Genomic DNA, 26,584 nt, shown 5'->3' with positions numbered 1-26,584 from the left:
GACATGAAGAGAAAGTGTGAAACATGTGATTATAGTCATCAGAAAGAAAAAGAAAAGAAAGAAATATTATTAGACGAGAAAATGCCTAAGAAATTCTGAAACATGTGATTATAGTCACCAGAAAGAAAAAGAAGAAAAGAAATATTATTAGAAGAAAAAATGCCTGAGAAATTCTGAAACATGTGATTATACTTACCAGAAAGAAAAAGAAGAAAAGAAAGAAATATTATTAGAAGAGAAACGCCTGAGAAATTTGCAAAACTGATGTGAGTGTATGAGTACAGATCCAAGATTTCTTCACAAACTTTCTATAAAATAGAACATAATTATAAAACAAAACACAATTGTGATGGCTAATTTTATGTATCAATTTGGCTGAGCCACTCTGCTCAGATATTTGGTCAAATGTTATTTTGATGTTTCTGTGAGTATGTTTCTTTGGATGTGAGTAACATTTAAATAGGTGGAATTTGAGTGAAATAGATCACTCTCCGTAATGTGGGTAGACCTCATCCAATCAGTTGAAGGCCTTAATAGAATAAAGACTGACACCCTCACCCCTCCACCCCAAGCAAGAACAAATTCTACCAGAAGACTGCTTTTGGATTCAAACTATAACTCTTCCCTCAATCTCTAGCCTGTCAGACTCCCCCATCATATCTTGGAATCGCCAGGCCTCCGCCATTGCAAGACCCAGTTCCTTAAAATAAATCTATCTCTCCCTCTTCTCTCTTTCCTGTTGATTCTGTTTCTCTGGAGAACCCTAACCAATACAACAACCAAAGGAGAATTATGAAGGGAGAGAAGCAAAAGCAAACTATTTGGGGACCCCAGGACTAGAGAAACAATGTAGTGACAGGGCATTTTAGGATACCCGAATCAATAGCAGAAGATGACTCAGGCACAGTGTTTCCTGTACTCCAACATATTGGTAGGCTCATTCCTTCCCCAGATTGAACAGGAGTCCTACAACAACAGCAGGTGAACATGGCACCACCCACAAGGGGAATTAATTGGGAGCCAAGTAGAGACTGGGGATCAAGTGGAAATTGGGAATTTGGAATTAGTAGAGGATCAAGTGAACATGGCAAGTGCCCTCCTTCCCTGCTGGATCTGAGACCTCCTCATCACTGAGCAGCAACCTGGGTTGAGCAGCACTCTGTATCACCACAGGCTGGGGGTATCTCACCACACCACTGCCCACACAAGTGCCCATCCTAGGAAGCCTCGTCATCCCCATGGGGCTGATACCTTTCTCCCCACCTTGACATACTGAGAAGAATCCTGCCATACGAGGCAGCTTAGCCCTGGAAGCCTCTTTAGTTCCATAGGTGGAGTCTTCCTTACCCTACTGAGAGGCACCTGGCATTGTGGTCTAGGGAAACACAGTACACCCCCTTATGCAGCACTACAGGGACTAGTGTGAGCCTCAGTGACACTAGATAAGCCACGTGGATTTTCGAAGTCTATGAAAATTAAATTGTCATTGGACCCTTAGTCTAAAAAAGTAGGACAGGACCTTGTGCTAAATAAAACTAAACAGAGGGACTGTCTGTTACAACAAAATAACTAAATAGGACCCAGAGTCTCCTAACATAATAGCCAAAATGTCCAGGATACAAATGAAGAACACTCATCATACCAAGAACTGGGATATTACAATTTGAATGAGAGAAGACAATTAACTGATACTAATGTGGAGATGAATCAGCTGTTGGAAATATCTGACAAGAATTTTAAAGCAACCATTATAAAAATGCTTCAGTAAACAATTACAAATCCACCTGAAACAAATGAAAAATAGGAAATGACAAAGAGAGTTATACAAAAGAGCCAAAAAAGAAATTACAGAACTGAAAAATGTAACAATGGAAAGAAAAAAAAAACTTGCTGGATGAACAAAAAACTGTAGTGGAGATGTGAACATGAGGACGGATCAATAGAATTTGCCCAATCTGATAGACAGAAAACGGACCAAAAAAAAAAAAAAAAGCAGATCTTCAAGGACCTATGGGACAATAACACAAGAAGACCATATTTAAGGGTAGGGGCCAGAGAGAGCAGGATGTGTTCTGATAAGTAACTCAGTGTGGTTGGTTCATAGAGATCCAGAAGGAAGGTCAAAGTCAAGCCCAGAGACAGAGCAAGTTAGCATGAGGTCTTCAAGGGCCTTGGTGGTAAGCCAAGTTCTCTGAAGTTCATCCCCAGAGATGTACAGAATGATGAAAGGATTTTAGGCTTGGGGATAACTTGATCAGCTTCTCTCTTTTAAAATAGAATGTGTATGTGTGTGTATTGTGTGTGTGTGTGTGTGTGTATATATACACATATATACATATATATACACACATATATACACATATATAAAATTTAATTTTAAAATATTGAATACACAATACATTTAAATCTTTCAAAATTTCAAATGCATTAGAAGTATGCTTCACACCACTGACCACAGTTACCCTTCTCTTTATGTAACTCATGCTACTGGCTTTTTCCTATGAATTTCTCCAGAGTTATTTATATACAAGCAAATACATGCACACATATATACATTAGAAGCATGTCTTTCATTCTTCTCTTTTTATACAAATAATGGAATAGTATATCTACTGTTCTGCACCTTGCTTTTTGTACCTATCATTTTGCACCCTGTATTTACCCCTATATTTGAAGAATTTTCTATATCAGTTCATAAAGTTTCTCCATTTTTTCCCTACCAGATTCATAGTTTTCCATTGTATGGCTATCCATCATTATTTTTCACTTAGTTCTCTAATGATCTTTCTAAATGCATCATTTTGCATAAATATATATGTATTATCTCTGTAGGATAAGTTCTTAGAGGTGGAATTCCTGAATGAAAGGATATCTATCTATCTATCTATCTATCTATCTATCTATCTACCTACCTACCTACCTACCTATAATATTGATAGATATTGGCAAGTTTCCCTCCATAGAGATGGCACATTTACAATCCTAACAGCAACCTATAAGAGTCCCCATTTCCTCACAGACTTACCAGCACCCTGTGATACTAAGCTTTTGACTCTTTGCAAATCTGGTAGATGAAAAAAATGTCTTTTAATTTGTATTTGCTTTTTATGTGTTTGATAGGTTTATGAGCGATTTATAGTTCTTTCTGTGCACTTTATTTCTTCTGATTTTTATTACTCCCCTTTTCCACTTTTCTATTAATTTTTGCTCTTTTTTTCTTATCCACTTGTCAGAGTTTTTATATTGAGGGAAATTATCTTTTTGTCTTTGATGTAGGTTGCAGTTTTTTTCTCTCTGTCACTTAACTTTGCTCATAATGTTTTGGTTCTTTATTATGGAGACATTTCAAATTTTATGTTGAATTTATCCATTATTTTCAAAGGCTTCTGAATTTTGTGTCATATTTAGGAATGCTTTTCTCACTCTCAGATTATGAAAGAATTTTCTCCTGTTTTCTTTTATTACCTTTATGATTTCATTTTTTTAACTTTAAGTTAGTTATGCATTTTGGAATTATTCTGGTGGTGTGTGAGATATGCTTATGTTACTCATTATTTTTGTAGCTTAAATAAATTAAAAAGTTTGGGGGCACCTGGATGGCTCAGTTAGTTAAGTGCCCAACTCTCGATTTCAGCTCAGGTCATGATCTCAGGGTGATGAGATCGAGCCCTGCATCAGGCTCTGCACTCAGCAGGGAGTCTGCTTGAGATTCTCTCTCTCCCTCTCCCTCTGTCCCTCCTCCTCCTCTTTCTTCCTCTCTAAAAAAAAAAAAAAAAAAAAAAAGATTTTTTTTTTTTTTTTAAATTTAAAAGATCAGTTTTCCTGGGGACCCAATGTAGTCTCAAAATTTTCAAGAATTGCTTATGTATTTGTTCCAGTATTTCTATTTCCTTCCTTTGGGGGTCTCTTCTATTTTTCTTCCATATCTGCAGTATTCTCCTCAATCTTTCTAACTCTGCTTCTGTTTTACTTTGGTCCACTTTCTCATATCTTTCCCCCATCACGTCTCTCACTTTGTTTCACTAGTTTCTCAGCTACCTGGCATACCTTCTTGGCATAATTTCTGCAATGGTTGTTATTTTCCCCCAGTTCTTTCCCAAGCCCTGTCAATTCACATTTTATCATTTCTTTTTCTTTGGTTTTTTTTTTTCTGTTTCTTCATTCATGGGTGTGCTTTTATCATTAAGTTTTTAATTTCTTAAAAGTATTTGGTCACTCCATTGCTTCATCAAGTGTCTTACAATGAGAGATCTTCACTTGTTACTTGCCTTTCTTGCTCATTTATTTTTATCTTCTAGTTTTTTTTATATAGTTCCTGATTTTTTTCTTTTTATTATTCATCATCAGAGGAGTTTAATTTTTCCTTAATAGTTACTGTGGAAGGTTTATAGAGATGGGGGATGTGGTCCAGGTTAGCTGGAATTTTTTTTTTTTATAACTGGCCTTTATTTCACCAAAGCCAATGAAGAAAGGAAGATTTTCTGTTTTGATTTGACTCTTTTATTTTTTGGTAATGAAAAGTTTGTCTTTTTTCTACTGTGCAAAAGGAAGACTGCTTCCAGGAAACATGTGGTCTTTGTATATATTCCTTGTATATTGTTGCCATTTCTTTTGGGGGGAAGAAACAAACAAAGAAAACACTGGGTCTACACAAGCTCATTGAGCCAGCTAGTCTTCCTCTCCTGTTTCAAGCAAGAGTTGGCATCTCAGTTTGTGTCCTTTGCTTTTGAGAAGGGTCGTTTCACTGGCACTGGCTGAGACCTGCAGCTGCAGGAAGCTCTCTCTGCAACCTTTTATCTTCCCTTCCTCTATTTAGATGCCTTTCCGCTTACATTTGGTCTCTGTAGTTTTAATTGTCTCCTGGCTTAGCTGAAATGAAATTTACATTTTGTTTTTCTTTTTCCTTGTTGCTTTTTGAATGATTTCCAGAATGACAAGTGGGAAATGTTGAATTTCACATACTAAGTTCAAACTAGAAGTCAGCCTCGATTTTGTTTAAGTTGCAAAAAGCTCAATAATACATCTTTATTTTAAAAGTCACTTGGTGGCATTTTCAGGTGGGTTTGTAGGAGACCACCAAGATCAACATACCCTAGCTGAATGTTGATAGCATTCTGCTATACCTGGTCCAATCAGCTGTGGCCCAGTGGTGTAACCATGTCTGCTCTGGGCTGTTCCTGTCTATAGGTAAAGGATGAGTCTTAGAGAAGCAGGCTGTCATAGCAGCGATAAGCTCATGAAGGTGAAGTAATGAAGGTCAGTGAGCCCAAGTATAACCCAAGTACCACTTGCTCCAAAGAATAGAAACAGTGAAAAGTACATCTCATGTATGTGTTGTTTTCTTTCTTCTCAGGTGAAGTTTTTTTTTTTGTTTTGTTTTGTTTTCACTTGATAACAAGTGCCTTAAATGAGAGTCCTAACATTTAGATTTTTTTTTTGGAGAAATAAGAAATTTCTTTTCAGTTCTATCAACATCTAACCATGGTTGAAGAGGGAAGCCCCAGCAGTATTTACCTTTTATCACCTTTAGGAATTTGGACATTGCAGGTTAATCTTTTTACTTTTCTCTCTCTATTAGGTTCATGATATCACACACATACACACACACACACACACACACACACACACACACACTGTGGGTTTGTAAAGCTCTTGTTCAACCGTTTGTCCTTGACCTTTCTGTTCTAGGTATCTTTCTAGAATGTCACTTGTCTAGACAGTGACCTTTTATGATTAACTTTCCATTATGTATGTACTTAGTATCTTTGGAGTTACTTTTTTTTCGTTTGCAAGGTTTGTACTAACTAGCTTCCTATAGAAGTGTCAAGGTCTTCCCTCATGTTTGTTATACTAGCCAGGAATAGAATAGACAATTCTACCTTTTTTGGGGTCCTCTAACTTTAAAGTTATGAGCTATTTATAGCTGTAGAGAACTTTGAAAATATAAAGAAAATCACTCATGAACAACTGTTGTCAGGCATCTACCACTTTGCTACAACCTACCTTCTGCTTTGCTTTCCAGGGTGACTGACATAGGTCACTTTTTCTCTAATGCTTGCATTAAAATACCTCTCCCATAACATCTTGTGAAAGTCGGATAAAATACATGTGAGCACACTGCTATTTTGTGTCACATGGTAAACCTTCCAATGGAAGCTGAGTATGGTGAGAGTTTGTTTTGGTTCCTATCTAAGCTACTATAATAAAATTTGACCAAGCACAGAATTAAAACACAGTTCAGTCTTGAATGGGTTGCATGGTTTCATAACTAAGACCCCAACTCTATTATAGGTGGGTTTTCTGTTCTCTAAATTTTGTGAATTGTACTGTTTACACATGGCCTCAGGCTAAATAAACTGTTTTCATTTTTGTTTTGGCCTACTGAGATTAGAAGGATTTACCCATTTTTGCATTAATTATACTACATTTTCCAATTATCCTTTAGTCATCCTCAAGTTTTTGAAGGTTTTCCAAGTCCCAAAATATAAATATTCTTTGATTCTTGTAGCATAATAAGAACCTGAATTGATATTAGTTGTTTATCAGCTGCCGTTAATATAGTATCCACTAGGCATTATTTCACAACCTTGACATAAAATGGAATTATTTAGCAATTGGTATTGTAACTCTTCTTGTTTTAGAGCCTCTGCAGCTATAAACTGATGTGAAATCAAATATAATTGAGTAGTGATCAGTTTTCAGGCTCTTTCCTAGAATATGATAACATCAGGCTTCTGCTTTGACATTTTAGTAATTGTGATCCTCTTGTAATGTCAAGAACACTTATTATATTATAATCTTGAGTTACTCTGGAAAGTTATTACTGGCTTTTATTATTGTTCAAAATAACATTTATTTTTCATTAAGAAAGTAATCCATGTTCACTGTGAGAAAGTTGGAAGGCATAAATAAGGAAAATCATAAAAAATACCTAAAATTTATAAGAAATCCAGTCACCCAGAAATAACAACTGTGAACTTTTGTCATATTATTTATCATTTTATTCTTTTCAGTGAAATTCACACACATTTTTTTAAGAAAAAACAATTGAGATCATTTAACATTGTTTTTCAGTCTGTAGTTTTCATTCATAAATAAGTTGTGAATATTTTTCCATGTCAGTATTATGTCATTTTTATATTGTATTTATACAATATGATAAATAAAAGTATATTATATTTTCATGTCAGTAATATATCATATCTTTAAAATATGCCATTTTTATAGCACGTTAGTATCCTATCTCAGATATATATCATAGCAAATTTAACCAACAATCTATCATTAGACATTTCCGTTGCTTAAACAAATTTGCTATTGTAAATAGCATTGAGGAGAGTATCCTCATACATATCCTTGATGATGTTTGTTTGATGATTCGAACAGTGTTTATTGTAGAAGGGAAAAATGTGCAAAAGCAAATTTTTAAAAAGTTGCATTATATGAAATTTTACCACTCAGCGGTAACCAATGGTAATATTTCTTGTGATTATCTTTCCGTGTATTTCTAGTTTACCTGTTTACAAAGGATTTTCTATTCGTAGTGTATTTAGAACTTTTTATTGAGCTATGTCATACATAGAAGAATACACAAATCAAAAGTGTGTACTTTGGTGGATTTTCACAATTTGAACACATCTGTGTAACTAGCACTCGGATCAGGAAGCAGCATTGCCAGTTCCCCAGCCTTGCCTTTTCAAGCCACTATTTTCCCCCCAATGATGCCCACTCTCCTGCTTCTAATACTACAGACTGTTTTCGCTGATTTTGAACTTTGTATAATTGGAATCATAACTACGTACTGTCTGTTCGCAGGTTATTCATGAAATTCAGTCATACTGTTACATGTAGTGGAGTTTACTCATGCTTCTTACTATGTAGTAGTCCACTGGTGAATATGCCACAATTTAGTCTTCTATTGAACAGTATTTGCATAGCTCCTAGTTTGTTTCTATTATTAATAGTGCCGCTGTACACCAAATGCTTTTGCATCTCAGCAATACATTTTCCATTTTGCTCTTCATTTCTTTTTGTCACTTCACTTTCTTTAACTTACTAACAAATGTCCTTAGAAAGCTCACAAACTTGATGTGATTGGGCAACTGTCCCAACTATTTATTGACCAATCTATCTATCTGACTTAGATGACCCATGAATAGGTAGGTAGGTAGATAGATAGATAGATAGATAGATAGATAGATAGATAGATAGATAGATGGGTCTTTCTTGGGACTGTCTGTCCTGACCTGTCCTGAGCTGCTGACCTACCAGCTGATCTCATGCCAGTAACACACCTTAAAACCTGGGATTGCAAATCACCTCTCATTATTGTTCTTTTTCATAATCGTCTGGCTAACATTATCCATTTATGTCTCCAGATGAACTTTGAAACCTTTTTACCAAGATAGGAGTAAAAATTCCAATGAATTTTTATTGACCATTTTTAATGTATTAGTAAATTTGGGGAAGATCTGCCATCTTTACAGTATTAGGTATTCTCAAAAAAGAATTGAGACTAGGTGGAAGCTTACAGAGACTTAATGATAACAAAAACACCCAACCTTTTACTGCATAAATCAAGCAAATTCACATAGCAAAACGCAGGATGAATACAATTAAAAGGCAAGTGACAATCTGGGGAAAAACAGGACAGATGATTATTTTAATATACTAAGCACCATTTTAAGATCCTAAGAAATATATAAAATTCTCTGAAAGATAAAATTACAACTCTCATGAGAAAAGGCAGTTCTGCAAGTATCGATGTTCAAAACATGGTGTAATGAAATATTCCATATCACTAGTAACCAAAACCCTGCTAATTATAACAACCTCCCATTTTTATTTAGTAAGATTTGAGGAACACAAGCACTCATATATCCTAGTAGAAGAAAGACAAGAGTAAATGTTTACATGGCAATGTGGCAGTAATTATCACATGTGCCTAAACATTGACCCAGCTGTTTCAATCTAAGAATTTTCTTCAAGAATGTACAAGTATATATGTACAAAGATGTTCATCTTAGTGTTGTTAATGATAGAAAAATATTGGAAATAAACAGAAAGGATGGAAGTATGGTTGGTTAAGTTGTGGTACACCCCCACAATGGAATATAAAGTGTATTAAAAGAAAAGAATTTTGTGACCTAATAAGGGAAGAAATCAGATGAAAAATACAGCATGTAGTTCACCAAAAGTATGTGTAAATACAATATTGTATTCTCTCTGCTGCCATCGTAGTTGGGTATAATCCAGAGAGATCCAGGAGGGAAAACATTGTTCTGGAAGCCAGCTGCTTCTCAACCAGCTTTGTATCTTGGTGAAACCTCTTCCTGTCCTGTGCTTACCCTCTCTGATCTATAAATGAAGGTGTCATACCTAAGTGACCTGTGATTCATGGACGTGAGGCTTCTCCAGCTCTGAGATGCTATTTCTGTTGTTGCACGGGAAATCTAATTGTGTTTACTGTAGAAAAGGAAGATGCTTTCCTCATTTCCCCAAAAGGTTTTCTCATTGTTTTCTGCTTTGTCCATTTAGAGCTACTTTATTTATATCTTTACAGAAACCATTTATCCCTTTTGAGCCCTGATCATTCTTTTTAGATTTGAGATGGTCAAAGCCACCACTTCTGTCTTTCACTAACTGGGCATCTTAGAAGCTCATTTAGAACTCTCAGAAACCAAAAGCCAGTGCACTGAAGTGAAGTGAAGGGGACAGATACGTCACCTTGGGGAAACTCCAAAGTGCCATTATCACCTTTAATGGGGTGTTTTGAAGGAAAAAATCAGTCTGCATTTTCCCTGTGCCCTCTGATTTGTTTCTTCCTCTTCATTGAGAGACTTGAAGATGGCAGCTTATGGAGTTTCCCCTTTGCCTTGCAGCCTAAGAGTGGAGCCTTACTTCTAATTTACTTTTGCAGACCAGCAGGTGCACTAGACTTTCTCCCCACCCCCACCCCCAACATCACATGGGCAAAGTAAACCACAGGTTTACTTTTGACAAATAGCGTAACTGGCATGAAAAAATATTGAAAAATATAGTTGGGATTCCTCTTGTGATTTGTTGGTTAAATCTTGAGTTTGGTTTGCATCATACAGGCCTGAGGTTTTAAATAATTTAACAGAAGACTTTTAATAATGGAAACTTGTCTGTTCTCTGTGTTTATTGTCATTATTTGGAAATTAAAAGGGCAAGTCATGTTTGTCTGAATAGCAACCAAGTAGTGAGAGTTCCTGTTCTTACCTGTCACATGCTAAAAGGACAGGGTAGGGAACTCTGGACCCCAAGTGTGAAAACCTGAGGTCCAGAGTTTCCCTCTGCATCTCACAGGAAGGCCTATGTATGGAGTAAAGATATGGAGTCTGAGCCAGATCAAGACACCGTCAGACTTCAGCTGTCATTTGTTAAATGATGTGTAACAGAACATATAACTATGAGTTCACACTTTCTCATCTGTGAGTAGTGGCAGTGGTTGCCTGTAGAATTTTGTGGAAGTTAAGAATATCAAGTGTAATACACACACACACAGACACACACAATGTCTGTGTGTGTAATATATATATATATATATATATATATATATATTACACACACACATATATGAAAATGCTAAAGCATCCGGAACATAGTAATGTTCAATTAATAATGGTAGATCAATCAAAATCATTATTTTAACAATTTAAACATTTTTGTTTTTGAAGTATAATTGACCTAAAATGTTATCAGTTTCAGGTGTACAATGTAGTGATTTGACAGTTCTATACATTACCCAGTGCTCACCACAACAAGTGTCATCACCATCTGTCACCACACAATGTTATTAAAATATTATTGACTATATTCTGTATGCTGTAGTTTCCGTCTTCATGACTTATTTATCAAAATCATTTTCATCATCTTTATTATAATTCTCAGCAGATTCCTTGGAGAGTATTTCAAATATTTTCTCTAATTATGATGAAATTAGATTAGTTTTGTTTAATGTTAGGCTTACTTTATATGCTTATGAAAGATACCTTACAGACAAAAGTGTGTCTAACTTGAACCTTTTCACAATAATAATAGTAATAACAATAAGTAATAATAATATAATATTGATCATATGATAATGATTATTTAATAATAATAGTAGTAATAAGTAGTACCTTCTTATACAGACAGTAGTTACTGTCTTTCCAGTGAAAATGTGAAGCCTCTTTGATTATCTACAGGCAAATTCTCTCTCCCCCTCAGAGGTCCCATCTTGCTCTTTATAGTTTTACCAAATTTATTCCTAAAAAGTAGGTGCTTTGGCTTTCTACATTTTTGAACTTTTTATAAAAAGGATTATAGTGTGTGCATGCTGCATGTGTGTACATATGGCGAGCTTTTCTGTCTCAACATTATGTTTTGAAGATTCATCCATGTGGATGGGTATACCTGCAGGGTGTTCTTTCTCACTGCAGTAGGGAACTCCATTATGCGACACACACATACACTGTTTATCTTCCTCCCATTTATGGATGTCCGGTTTCCAGGTTTTATTTGATTTGTTTTACTTTTTGCTTTTTTGAATGTAATGCTAGTAATATCTTCTGTTGGATTGAACTACATGAAATAGGCATTTGTATAAATCAAAATGGTACAGACTTAGAAATTTCATGTGATCCAACCAAATTCCTATTTTTTGGTGTATATTTGCAAGATTATATCGGAAGCATATACCGTGGTGTGGCAGAAATGCCAGTTCATAGGGTATGTGCATCATCAACTTTGAAACTGATACTTAATCGTGTCACAAAGCAATCGCACCAATTTGTACGCACTATAGGAAAGCTGCCGTCCCACCTCCCGCCAATACTTGATAAAGACTTTTTATTTTGATGGGTGTGAAATGTGGTTTTGATTTGCAATTCTGTAATTGCTGATGAAGTTAAGCATCTTTTCATATGTGTATTTCCCATTTCTATGTAAACATGTGCAAGCAGCTTTGGAAGCTGCTAATGGGAGGAAGCATCCTGAGGCTAATGCTAGAAAAAATCGAGGTTGCCTATTGGTGGCAGTGTGGATGGTAAAGGTGATTATGCTGACGGCTCGGGAAGAAGAGAAGAGGCTGGAGAGAGAGCTTCCATGGTCTGAGAGAATAAGGTATCATCATGAACAGAACAGGGGCGGAAATATGAATGTTAAAGGTACTTCTGGTGAAGTCTCAGACAGTAATGAGGAACATGTTATTAGAAGTGGAGGAATTGGGTCCTTGTTATAAAGTGGGAGAGAATTTGGCCAAATTGTGTTCTAGTGTTTTATGGAAGGTAGAATTTGTAAGTGATGAACTTGGGTATTTAGCTGAGGAGACGTCCAAGCCAAGTGTTGAAGCATGGCCTGGTCTGTCCTTGCTGCTTATAGTAAAATGCAAGAGCAGAGACTGAAATTAAGGAAGGATTGTTAAGCAAAAGGAACTAGAACATAAAGATCTGGAAAGTTCTCAGTCTACCCATATCGCTAAAACATGAGAAAGTATGTCTGGAGGGAACATCAAGGGTGTGGCCAGACAGCCACTTGCTGCACAGATTTTGAGTGCAGCTCAGGGACCTGGTGAGCCATTTCAGCAGAAACCAGGAATAGAGCTTTGGTTACCCAGGAAAGAGCTGTAGAGGACCCTCTTGTTTGATGGCTTGGCCTTCTGTGCATTGCATGGGAAGCCAACAAAGTTTTTGAGAATTTATTATCAGTGGAAGCACTGACAGTTTAGACTAAACAGAGACAGGATGAAGTGAAGGCAGGCTGGTAGCCTTCTGAGATTCTACAGGGCGGGCCAATCGAGCTATGTGGCTACACATATGTGTTATCCTTCAAGAAGGGGGAAGAATGATCTTGAAGGCAATTTGGAGGTCCCCAGGGCTGCACCATGGCCTTCGGGGTGGGACTCTGTCCTCCTCAGTTACAGAGGGCTAAGCTACTGTGGCTACACCCAGGGCCCAGGGGGTGGGATAGCCACCCTGGTGGGCTCAGAAGTTAGGGCCACTCTGGTGGGCACAGAAGAAGAGAATTATTCTTGATCCTCAAAATCTAATGGAATCTGCTCTGTGTTCAGACTCGCTTGAGACCCAAGACTCCTTTCTTCTTTCTAGTTTCTCCCATCTAGAATGGGAGTGTTAGTCCAGTGCCTCTTCTATGTATTGCACTTTGGAAGCAGATAACATGCCAGGTTTTAAGGTTCACAGCTGGAAAAGAATTTTACCTCAGGATGAATCATTGCTCAAGTGTTGCCTGTACCTAAGTTAGATGATATTTAGAGGAGATTTTGTACTCAGAGTTGATGCTGGAGTGGGCTAAGATTTTTGTGGTTGCTAGGATGGGCTGAATATGTGTTACACGTGAGAAGGACATGAATTTGGGGAACCAAAAGGTGAAAGGTTTGGGCTGAGTTGTGTCACTCCAAAATTCATGTTGAGGTCTTAACTCCTGTACCTCTAATTGTGACTATTTGGAGATAGGATATTTAAAGAAGCAGTTAGGTTAAAATGCGGTTATTAAGGTGGACCATAATTCAGTATGACTGGTGCCCCTATAAGAAGAAATTTAGACATTGACATGTACAGAGGGGAGACCACGTGAAGACACAGGGAGAAGACAGCCATCTCCAAGGCAAGGAGAGAGACCTCAGAAGAACCCAACTCTGCCAATACCTTGATCTCAGACTTCTAGCCTCCCGACCCGTGAGAAAATTACATTCCGGTGTTCAAGCTACCTGGTCTATGGTACGCTGTTATAGAAGCCTTGGCAAAGTAATATACCTATCTATATGGCAATACCACTCTGTTTTGATTAATGTAGTTTTATGATAAAGATATTCCATAATGAGTAGAGATAGGGAGAGCAAATGTTCAAGCCTGGTTCCTGATCTTAAGGGAGAGCATTCAGTCTTTTTTTTTTTTTTACTATTATTATTGCTGCACCTCTAGTTTATTTATTTATTTTTTAATTTAAATATTGTTAGTTAACATACAGGGCAATATTGGTTTTTGGAGTAGAATTCAGTGATTCATCACTTCCATATAACACCCAGTGCTCATCACAACAAATGCCCTCTTTCAGCATTGAGTATGATGTTAATTTTAGTTCAGATTTTCTTTCTCTTTTCTGAAAATGCCCTTTATATATAATGGAGGAAGTTTCCTCATAGTCTTAGTTTTCAGAGGGCCTCTGTCATGAATGGGCATTGAAATAATCATGTGATTTTTCCGTTTTATTCTGTTCATGTGGCGAATGCACTGGTTGATTTTTGAATGTTGAACTAACCTGGAATTGCTTAGATAAAACCCACTTGGTCATTATATATAATAATCTTTTTGAAATCTTGCTGGATTGGTTCCACTAATACTTTATTGAGGATGGTTGCATTCATGTTTATGACGGTCTTCAGTTCTAGACAATTTGGGGGAATTATGTTTTTGATTTCATACCCGGGTGCAGCCATTCATTAAAAATGACTTTTAAAAATATAGTTGCCCATAATTTCTAGGTAAGCACTGCTGGAAGGTGTTCCTATGAAATACCATCTTTTCTACTGCTGAGAAAATGGCTAAATAAGATTATTTTACTATGTTTTTTCCTTTTGCAGAAGAGAGCTTATTGACTTCTAGTCATGAAGGAATGAAAAGTTAAAGGAATATAATATATATAAGATATATGAAAAGTTAAAGGAATATAATATATATAAGATATTTTAAAAAGTATTATAATATATTTTATTTTGCAATTACATACAATACTTAGAATTTAAATTCAGGTCACAAAAATTTAGAATTTTTGGATCCTGTTTTTTGGCATTTTGTGGAAATCCACACTAGCCCTCTTGTATGCTTCATTGTGTTGAAAAAAGTGATTATGTATTTTTTTCTAACTTGAGAGTTGGGTGGGATGAATGAAACTGGCAGGTACTCAGGGACCTTCTGTCTTTCTCTCTCCAAAATTGTCTGTAAATGTTTGCTGAAAATGAGAGCAGAGCAAGATACTCCCTTAGATCAAGCTGTATTAATTCTGTGTTAATGACAAAACGGGTTGATTTTTGTCCCTGTAGAGCTTTCCTCTTGCCCTCAAATTGTGGTCTCTCCTTGATTTCTCAGGTCTTGTGTCATCGTCCGTGCTTGGTATTAAATCATGGGAAGGAAGCTGGACCTGTCTGGTCTGACCGATGATGAAACGGAGCATGTTCTCCAGGTGGTTCAGCGAGACTTCAATCTTCGAAAAAAAGAGGAAGAACGGCTAAGGTGAGATGCTTCTGTTGCCCTCCTGGGTACCGTGAGACAGCTTTTCCGAGAGCGTTCTTGCTGCTAGCCCTAAGTTTGAAGCCTTTATGTTATGTACACATACTTATGTTTACAGGAAGAATGCCCTGTCCTTTGTAGAAAGGTTCACCAGCTTCAGCACTGGGCACCGTAACGTCAGTTCAGAGACGTGACTGTTCACATTCCCCATCAAGGTTTTCTTTGGGCTGCTCACCCTCTACATTTTAAGCTGTAGGAAGATTGTGATAACAGTGGCTGTTTTGACCTTGCTCTTGGCTTTAAGTTTCCTGTTGGCAGATATTACTGAAAAGTAACCAAAGTGTTAGGTGAACAATTCTTGAGAGAATTAGACTCAAACCTGTACAATCTTCTGCTAGAGAGCTCAGCTCCTGTGGTACAGGAAAAGAGCTTGGAAGACCTGGGACAGGGAAAGGGCCCACTGGACCAGAGTGTGATCACCTGGCCCAGCACCATCCACCTAATTTTATAGAGGAGGAAACAAGCCCAGGGAGGAGCCCTTCTGACTCTCCGGTTGGTATTTCCTTGTGGAATGTTCCAGGAAGTACTGTTGTTCCTCAGTTAGGTAGAAATGTCTAAATGTAGGAGAAGTCAGAGTGACCGAAACGAGGTTATGTGTTGGGTCTAGTGTGTTGGAACTAGAGGGTAAGTCATCATTAGCTGTCCTCATTCATCTGTCTTGGGATTGCCTGGGTTTTTCATGGTATCGTCTTTTTCCTTAGCCACTGAGCTCAAAAACCCAGTCTTCGTAATTTCTCCCCTGACTTGGTCCCCACACAGGGCTGAGCCAGGCACTGTTGATTCTGCCTCCTCACCATCTGTCCCTGACCTTCCCTGAGTCTAGCTTTTTTCACTGTCATCCTGGGAGTTGCCATAATCTTTATGACCTTCTGCCTCCACTCCTCCAAGTAGCCAAGGTTGTGCCACATCTGAGGTCCAACCAGGTCCTTTCCCACTCAGCCTAAAATTGGTGTGGATTGCTTTCCTTTTCTCTTGGGGGGATACCTCAGACTTGCTGTTTCTTTACAGTATTTCCTCCCTTACTAGATTATAAGTACTGTGGTATAATTATCTTTATTTTTACCACATTTTCTTTGTCTCTTGTATTGTTTGTATTCAATATGTAAGACAAAAAAGCCCTGTTAATTAAATAATTAATTGACTTGCAGACAGACACTGTTCAAGCTGTTGGGTAAATGGTGAGCAAAACCATTCTTTACTCTGTGGAGTTTATATTCCAGAGCTGAGTTGATGAATACCATAGCCAACACTCATGGGTGGCGACCGAGTACTTGAAATATGGTGAGCCTGAATTGGGATGCAGTGTAAGTGTAATATACACACCAGATTTCAAATTTAGTACCAAAAAAGGTATAATATCATATTAATAATTTTATATTGATTTCACTTTGAAATGCTCCTGTTTTGGCTATAAAAAACATTAGAAGTAATTTTCCCTGTTTCTTTTTATTTTCTTTAGTATGGCTACTAGAAAATTCAGAATTATGTATATTTCTCACTTTATATTTCTATTGGATAGCGTTGCTCTAGAGGGGAAATGAACAAATAAAAATGTATTTATATATATTTGATAGTGGTGAGAGCCATGAAGAAAAATAAAGCAGGGAGGGGGCAGAGCCTGGTGTGGGGTGGCAGGTGCTGTTTTTCTATAGGCTGCTCAAGGAAGACCTCTCTGAGGACATTTGGGCAGAGATTTGAAAGAAGCGAGGGAGGGAGTTATGCTGCTATCTAGGGTGACATCAGACACAGCAGAGGGAATCACAAATGTCACGTTTCTGACTCAAGGACATATCTTGTATGTTTTCTGAGGAGCTAGGAGGGAATGAGCCAGGGAAGCATCATACAGAACAAAGTCTCAGCAATAGCCTGAGCCCAAACCATGTAGTGTACTGACTCTGTGGGAAAGCCCTGAATCTTACTCTAGGCTGAGGAATCACAGAGTTTTTAGCACAGGAGTGACATGACCTGACATCTGCTTTATAGGGTCACTGTGGCTGCTTCATGGGGAAGGTATCATAGAAACGCAGGACAGGCAGCAAAGGAACTGACAGGAGGCAGCAGTGCAGGTGAAAGGTCATGCTTTCTCAAAGCAGGGGAGGGGCAATGAGGTGGTGAGTGGTGGTCAGATCCTGGATATATGTCAAATGTAGAGCCTTTAAGATTTGCATTTCCTTATTGGGATAGGCAACATAAGAGGGAGAGTCAAGGGGGACGTGAGGTTTGTGGCTTGAGTGACTGGGAACATGAAATTGCCTTTCACTGAGTGGAGAAGACAGAAAAGCAGAGAGTTGGCAGGCAGCTGGAACTGAGAGCCCTGTCTTAAGCACCTTCAACTTGGGATCTTTTTTAGACATCCAAACAGAGATGCTAAGTTGGCATTTGTATATTTGCATCTAGAGTTCAGCTGGGAAATCCAAGCCAGAGATAAAAATTTTGTAATGGAAATGGTCACCGAAGGTCAGGAGAGTAGGCAGAGCTGGGACATGTAATACCAGTCAACACTAAGACTATTTGGAATTTGTGGCTGCTAATTTACATTGAGACCAATTTCAGCACAGTAGTGTGTGTTTGTCCTGCATCATTCAGCTTCTCCCCTTACCAGAACCAACAACAAGAACCAGGTCTCCCTCAGTTTTATGTCCCAAGCTCTAGGCACTGGGGCTGGCCCAAAGTAGATATGCCCTAAATATCTGTGGAACAGATGATGGATAAATGTAGATTGTCTGTCAATCTATATAGCCAACTTTATGTGTGGCTTAAGAATCAGTCTTAATATTTTCTAGGAATCATTAAGACCATCTGTGTACCATGTTTCATCTCCTGGAGACTCAAATATTGGCAAGCCATGAACTTATTTAGTGTCTTCTGATTGTGGACACTTGTCTTAACTCCACTGGAGTCACATGCTGGTCTCTGTAGAAGAATTGCTTTGTGCTTGGTTTGGGGAGAAGTGTTTTAAATGCAGTGAAGTTGCCACTGCAGTAGCTTGATAAGGTGGGCGCCATCTTTCTGTTGAGGTCGTGTGGTCTTAGTAGCCAGTAGTCAGTGGCTTTGCTGCAATTCCACACAAATGCATGTCATGGGAACCTGCATGTTTTGGGGAAAGAATGATACTTGAAGCCATCAGTGCCTAAAGAGGAGTGACACAGCACCTCTTCTGGTCCTGGGAGTGGATGGTTTTCCTCTGAAGACAGCTATCACTACTGTCCCTGTACCCATGGCCCAGTCAACATGCCTCCATGGGTGCTTACCAAACTCTGAATGATTTTGGCATAGGACCTTACTGTTGGATAAGAAGAGGTTGAGACAACACCACCTCAAAACCAATGAACTCATCAAACATTTCCCTCACCTTTTCCATATTGCTTGGGTTTAGGGTGCATGGGAGAGTCTAGGAAGCTGTGTTATAGTAGGCATTTTTGAATTCTTTAATGTTTGCTTTAATGAACATAAGACTCAGAATGGAGGATTTTTAATTTTAAAGTTTTAAATTGAATTACATGTCTTTTCTCCTGACTAGCTGTTTTTTACTTACCTAGTTTCTCAGGTGAGCTTTCGTGAGGGTAGCTCTTGGGTGTAGAGGTTATACATTGTTTCTGATGATCTTCAGGGTGGACATAAAGTGTATGGACATAAGGTACATAAGTGGTGGAAGTGTGAATTAAATGTCCTCAGAACATAAGGAGAAATAGTAGGGCTGAAGAACTCAGCATAATTAGGTCATTGAAAGGAGAACTAAAAGGTGTAAAGCAGTCACTGTGGACTGGCACTTTCCTGGGTACTCTGCAAATTCATCTTATTGTCTCCTCACAGGAATCCCTATAAGGTGGATCTCCATGTTACATGGAGGTACCTGAGCAGAGAGAGGTTGCAAGGCTTGCTCAGAATAGCACAGTTCTTTGGGGCTAGAGCCAGGATTTTGTTTCCCAAATTCTTTCAGTTCTATAGATTACATTAAACCTTTTCAAAACTGCCTCCCTCCCTTCCTTCCTCCCTCCCCCATCCCTCCTTCCTTCCCTCCTTTATTCTCTCCTTCCTCTCCACCCACTCCCCCATCCCCTCCCTCCCCCTTCCCTTGCTTTCCCTTTCCTTACCTTTCTTTTTTCTTTCTTTTTTTGTGGTTAGGATTTTGTTTAACCAAGAGATAGCCAGAGATGGTGAAGAGAGCCTGGTTTTAGAGTTTGGAAATGTGAGTTTGGGTCTTAGCATGAGCCCCAACCTTTGGAAACACACTTAATCCTTCAATATAACTTGCTCCTCTGTAAAATGGGACTAAGGGCACCTGCCCTATCTAGTCCATTATGTTGTCATAAATACTGAAATAAGTGATGCATGTAAAAGTGCTTTCTGACTTGTTAAAGACACATGAGGGTAGATGGGAGTAACTGACATAGATAGGAGGAAAATGTTGGCAGGCAGTGGAAGTGCCATGATCTGGGGGAGCCTTCCACGATGGAGAGGTAGGACGGCATCCTCATGAACTGGAGCAATGGGCAGGTGGGATGGACAGTGTGCACCTCCAGCCAGGATCTTTCTCCTAAGTTCAGGCCTGTAGAGTTTGCCCTGGAGAGTGGGAGCACAAGTCTTCCAGATAGCTCTCTCAGGACATCCCACAGGCACCTCGGTCTGCTGTGCCCAAACAGTGTCCTCTCCCAAGGCGTGAAGGGTTGGGGAGTCACAGACTCTGGCCTGACTTTGCAGACCAGCTGGCTCACAGGCCTTCAGCAGGAGGAGCCCCAGGCTTCTGCAGGGCCTTTGGGATCTTGCAGGCGTACCTGGGCGGTCCCATATAACTTAGTGTGCTCTGGACAGACATAAAAAAAATATAATGGCACATATTAAGTGAAAGTTATGGCTCTCTCCTCAGTTTATTCCTAGGTTAAACTGCCTTGGGCCAGTTTGAGTTGTGCAAAACATAGAGTCAGGTGTGGCTTTTCATTTTCAGTGGAGAACTCAAACCAACCATCATTATATTTTTGCATATAATTACATTTTTGTTTCTTAAGATGAAGGTCACATATGCACAGAACTGACATGTATAGTTGAAGTGGGACAAATATATACACAAATGTAACCAACACTCCCCAAAAGATACAGAACACTTCCATCATCTCCAAAAGCTCCCTGCCTCCTGTCAGCCCCCGTGCCTCACTGGTAGTGACTGGATTTCTATCACATGGGCGGTACTCTTTAGGATCTGGCTGTTTTGACTCAGCACGATGCCTTTGAGATTCATCCATATTGTTGTGTGCGTCAACAGTTAGCTCCTTTATATCACTGGGTAATGCTCCATGGTGTATGTTCCTTGCTCTCACAGCTCGTGGACCCATTCTCCTGTTGTTAATTGTACCATGGCCAGTTTTTAGCTGTTACAAACAAAGCTGCTATAAACATTCTTGTCCAAGTCTTTGTGTGGACTGTGTTTTCATTTCTCTTGAGCAAATACTTAGAATTGCTAGGTCTTAGGGAGGTATACACAAGTAGAAAGTACAAAACAACACTGTGTATCCACACCAGTTATAGCAGCTACCATCATCCAAAGCCAATTGCAGACATCGTGCTGTTTTGCCTCAAAATACTTCATCATGCATCTCAGAAAAGACATTTTCTTACATAGCATAATGCATTTTAACAGCTAACAAAATTAAATAATTCCTTACTATCCTCTAATATCCAGCAAAGTTATCCAATAGTCTTTTAAAAAAAGTCTTTTTACAGTGAATGTCTTCAAATCAGAATGGAAACAGTGTCCACTCATTAATTTAACCATTTTGAATTGAAAGTCCCTTACTTTTGTCATGACTTCTGACTTAAATCAGAAGGCAAGTGGTACTGGGTGTCTGTGGGAATAGTTCTGATTTGTTCTTATAAGGCAGAATTAGAGATGGAGCTCAGTTTTTGTTTTTGTTTTAGAGAGAGAGAGAGTACAAGTGGGGGGGTGGGCAGAGGGAGAGAACCTCAAGCAGACTCCACACTCAGTGCAGACCCTGACACGGGTCTTGATATCATGACCCTGAGATGATGATTTGAGCTGAAATCAAGAGTCGGACGTTCAAACAATTGAGCTACCCAGGCACCCCTGAAGGTTAGTTGTGTTGTAATTTTCCTCTAAGACGGTCTTTTTTCACAATTTGTTCCATTGTTCTCCCTTCAAAGTCTATTAAAAATTTTTTCTTATTATGTTGTGTTAGTTACCATAAAGTACTTCATTAGTTTTTGATATAGTGTTCCAGGCTTCATTGTTTGCGTTATAACACCAGGTGCTCATTGCATTACGTGCCCTCCTTAATACCCATCACCATGCTAACCCATCCCCCCACCCCTCTCCCCTCTGAAACCCTCAGTTTGTTTCCCGGAGTCCATGGTCTCTCAGAGCTCATCTCCCCCTCTGATTTCCCCCCTTCATTAAAAAAATTTTTTTAATTCATAACTTAAGTGTTCTTTTTTCTTTCCTAAAACCATGTATTTAGATTGGCTGGGATATTTTAACAAATGCAGAAGGGACAGCATAATTGTTATGGCAGGTGAGTGGAGAAGGGCACTGTGGGAAGTGTTATAGCTACCATTTTTTCTAGGACTCCCAGTGAGTGGCAAGAAGAGTCCTGTTCCCCACTCCCCCCGCCCCAGTCCCATCACAACTGGGATGTCTACATCACCTTCTTAGTATACGCACACTCACAGGTTTTACTTTATAAAGTGATTCTGTGGACTCCATATCAGGAAGATTCTGTGCTTTCCCAGCACATTTAATCCCATTAAACCTATATGTAGAGTGGGACTGTTTGAGGGAAGACCGAGGACTGGATGGGCCTGAGGATGGTAGATGTGCAGTACCAGACAGTGGAGGGGCCCTTATTTACAAGTTCAGGAGAGTGAGTGCCGCTTGCATTTCTCCAAGACACACAATAGCATTAGAGCTACGGAAGGAAGACGGTGGAAAACAAAAGACATGTTGATTCCTGCTCCTACCTCCAGGGACCTAATCTAATCAGGTAAATGTGTGTAGAAAAGACACATTATACTTGGTTAATTTTATTCTTTTTCTTTTTTATCAGATGATTTCATGCAAATAGTAGAAATCAAAATGGTAAAGAAGACCTTATAATGAAAAACGCATATCCTCTGCTCCCTGTTGAATTGTTTTGTTCTTAGTTCTTGGTCTTCTGGCATTACCTCCATAGACCTAAAGAGCATGCTTATGTTGCTATTTCATAACTAATGAATTAATTTTCGACATTCTTTCAATTCTCTGCTCTGAATGATTGGGGTTTTGCTTACTTATGCTACTATTACCTTTTGTTTCTTGATGTTTCTTGTATTTGTTCCTTGATATTTCTTGTATTAATTTTCGCTTGGTTTTCTATTGGTGGTCATATTTCAACCTTAAACAATATACAGAAATCTTTGAGTCTCATTCCATCAACTTTTGCTATCCCTTCTTGATTCTTACCATGCAAATGTGCGTATCGGTGTACCTGCCTTCCTTCTACCCCTCCTTCTACTTTCTTTATCTCCCGTCTGTCCCTGGAGTACCTTTACTCTTACATGTCCAAGCTTGAGACCATTCACAGGCTGTTCTGCAAACATATTTGAGCCTCTCCAGTTTTGTTCAGAAGTTGACGCTAATGTTGAAAATCAATAAGCAGCCCTTAAGTAATTATGATGGAACATATTGTCTGTGCTCCCTCTCCTTTTTTAGAACGTCACTGAAATCCGTAGGTGGCTGATTGTTCTCCTCCTTTTCTCTTTACTTTTATAAATTAATTGCACTTTTATTTCTTTGCTGTCATTTTGAAGTAGTCTTGGGAAGGAGGAGAGGCTGTTAAGTGTTTGCTTAGTCAGTCATCTGGATTTGCTAGTCAGGGCCGTGAGGCCCCTGGGGAGGGTACAGAGATGAAGAGCACTCCAGCATGCGACATGAACTCAGAGAACCTGCTCGGTCAGACAGCTGTGGATGTGAATCCTTCTACCCCTTCTTCCCTTAGGCTTGTTACCCAGCCTCTGAGCCTTGGAGGTCAAAATGAGTCCCGGAGAGGCTGGGTTGTTGCTGTACATGAACACTATATTCAGGAAAGTTGACATTTCTGGAAAGTCTGCCCTGACTTTCACCTCACCTCTGTGGATAGAGTCTTGGGGGTGGGGGGAGGCAACCCATGCCATGGACCCTGTTCTCGCTGTCTTAGATTCATCCCCAGGTTCCCTAATTCCAGGCATCAGTGATGCCCACTGAGAGACACACCCTCTCATGGATTTCAGGTTTCTACATTTTTCCTGGCTTGATTGCCCTCTCTGCTTCTAGTGTTGGTCTCTTTGACAGAGTAAACAGGGCTAAATATTGTGTCTACACAGGATTCAATGAGAAGAATGAATGAATTCATATAAAGACTTAGTATATTGGACATTGTCTGCAACGGTGTGCCCTAGCGGCTAATGAGATTCATCATCAGCGCTTGAAGTTTCTCTGTTCCCTTCTTTCCTTAGTTATACAGCTCTTAAAAAATCTTTATAGAGTAGAAAACAATAACTAGACATACATGCTGCATTGAAGGCCATGCTGTTCCAGAAGCCTTACCCAACCACTTTATTTCTTAGAATTTGAGTTTCTGGGGACAGTGGGAGTGTGGGAAACCAGCTGGGATCAGTGTGGTGTGTATAGCAGCTCTGAGCCTGGCACCAGGCACCCATGGAAGTTTTGGGCCAGCCGGGATTTTGATGACATTATTTATGGCAGCAGTAAAGCCTTAGAGGAGGAGCGAGGCCATGAGTAGGGGAAGAAATGGTATATATAGCTTCCTCAGCTGTCGGCAGAGTAGCAGACAGACGGCCACAGTGCAGTATGGCTGGGGGTGGGGATGGCCAAGTCTTGTCTTTGTTGTACTGCACACGCTTCCTGAGTGACTCAGATCCAGGAGGCCTGGCATCCATTTGAGCATGCCAGTCTCCCCATGGTAGCCCATGGAGGGCACAGCCACAGACTCGCACATTGTCCCTACTCAGGGACTGCATTTGCCTGAGTTTTGGCTATTTGGCTGGGTGTTCCCTTCTCTCCATCTGCCTTTCGGTGTTTCTGGCATACTTAATTGTAAGAACTTCTTTTTCTTCTGTTATGTAGCAGCATATCGTGATGTTCTGTTAATATCTGCTCAGATAAACAGATTAAATTAGTAAAATAAATAAATGAAATGCCATCTGTATGGTGGAAAGAGAGTGTGCTCACCACATATTTCATGTGTTCTTGCACATTTCCCAGCCTCCCCTGCTGTTAGGTCAAGGCCATGTAACTAGGTCTGGCCAGTAGTCTGTGGGAAGAAAGGTATGTGTCACTGCCAGGCTAAGGCATTTAAAAGCTGATATTCCTTCCTACCCCCTGCCTGCTATGGGGACCATGGAGGCCTCAAGTTGAGACATGACATCACCAGATGGACAGAGCCTGCTCTCTGAGACATCGAGGGAACAGAGATTCTGATGTCCAGAAGGGGACTTTATGTGACAAAGAAAGAAACTTTCTTTGGGTGAAGTCACTGAGTTATTGGGGTTTATTTGTTACAGCAACATACTCTAGTAGTGCTTTAACTAATAGTTTCTGGGAGCTCAAAGGGACCCAAGGATTCATTATACCCCACCCTTGGCTCTGCAGCTGAAGAAGCAGGCTTAGACGGTGCATGGGCAGATAGTGGTAGAGTCTGGCCAGGACATGAGGTTTCTGATGCCAGAGCTCCTGGTCTTCTTCTGCCATCTGGCCCCTCACGTGGTAGAAGATACCATGGAAAGATCTCCAGAAGCACAGTAGAATCATAGTTTATACCCTATGATTTCATATTGTCAGGCAGTTTACAAAGTGGTTTTAAAAAGTGACTGTTAATTGCACAGTACTCTGACGTTCACATTGAGTCCTGCAAGCATTTATGAAATAGCCACAGCCTTTAAAATTTCTCATTTAATACATGTTTGCCAGAAGCTAGTTAGCATCTGGATAACTTCCAAACATTTGCTGGTGCTCTCGTAGACTTGGTCTGTGGTGGAGCAGGGGTTAGATGTAATGAAATGGTTTCCTGTAACTGCAACTGGCCATTAATTGTCAGGGTTTGCTGAACAGACAGTGTACTTAAGCCTACCATGGATTCCGGGGCCAGGCTGGGCCAGGCCAGGGGAAGGAAAGGAGGGAGGGGGTGAGATAGGCAGAGCACTTCCTGCCTGCTTTTCCTGATGAGAGGCTTGGTGATGATAGTAGGCAAGCTGCTCCCCCTTTCTCCGTGTTAAGGAAAAGGAACCAGATTCACCTGGAGACCTGCTTCCTGCTGCTTTGGTGGTCTCAATTGCTTCTTTGCTGACAGGACCTACACCCGCTTTCCCACCAGTGGGGAGGGCAGCATTCCACCACCCCCCCGCCCAAGAGTCAGGAGTCAGGTCTAAGACTCGTGAGGAAATAAGTAAGAGCTGCCAGGCATGTGGACGAACCACTGCAGGGAAGCAAAGCATCTCCCCAAACTGGAAATGGTTTGTTTCTAGTCTGTTATACAGACGCTCCTTTGAGGCTTAATCGCCATTTTTTTAAGATGAAAGAACACAGTGCTTTTAATAAAATGAGTTAGTGATCTTTCTTCATTCAAAATTCATTTTAATTTTAAGCAAATTAAAATTTTATTGTAAGAACTTAAGTTTTCAAGAAATTTCTTTTTCGCAGAGTAAAATGCCTTAGTTCCCAGTGTCTTTTGTTGGGACACTTTCATTGGTCTAATGAATTAACAAATACTCCTGGTTATATCCTTCTATGAAGCTGGAAGTCTGATGGCCTTGTCTTTACTCAGTTGGAATAGATGTGCCCTACGGTTTACGGAATAACTGAGCATTCACAGAGTGCTTCTGCCCTGTCATCTGTGCACTGGCCCTTTGTAGCCCTTGAGATTCCACACCAACACTGCAGCATTAACCTGTCTAGTTAATGGGTCTGCCATCTGGGAGGGGACAGCAGGAGTTCCTTCCTCTGCGTCGGTAGATTAGATTAGCCTGCCAGTCACCTGGCCGAGCTCTGAAAGAACAGAGTCCAGAGCAGGTACATTTTATGTACCTGTGTTTGAGAGTCTCTTTGTAATGGGGGAAGGCCCAGTAGGAGTCAGAACTGGGAGATGGCAGGAAACAGCCTGGGGACCTGCGGAGGTTAGTGTGGGGACCTCAAAAAGGGGATAGGAAGGGGACGGTATAGAGTATCAATCTCAAAGCTAGAGGGGGTCTCCCAAGATTTAAAAAATAATCTCCTTTTTATCTGTTATTGGAAT

General features: G+C 39.6%; 1 protein-coding gene across 4 annotated transcripts in view; it reads left to right on the top strand.

Moving 5' to 3' along the window:
- MYRIP (myosin VIIA and Rab interacting protein) overlaps window positions 1–26,584 on the top strand; it is a 361,216-nt gene that overhangs the window by 40,497 nt on the left and 294,135 nt on the right. For all 4 annotated transcript variants that reach the window (XM_019807381.2, XM_019807380.2, XM_019807379.2 and 1 more), the window contains exon 2: window positions 15,108–15,251. In XM_019807381.2, coding sequence (XP_019662940.1) covers window positions 15,142–15,251 — 110 coding nt within the window. In that variant the 5' untranslated portion in view covers window positions 15,108–15,141. The remainder of the gene's footprint in view (window positions 1–15,107; window positions 15,252–26,584) is intronic.

Source organism: Ailuropoda melanoleuca, chromosome 6, assembly GCF_002007445.2.
Source record: "Ailuropoda melanoleuca isolate Jingjing chromosome 6, ASM200744v2, whole genome shotgun sequence".
NCBI lineage: Eukaryota > Metazoa > Chordata > Mammalia > Carnivora > Ursidae > Ailuropoda > Ailuropoda melanoleuca.
Note: the sequence above shows the minus strand (reverse complement) of the source record. Positions and strands in the feature narration are given on the sequence as shown.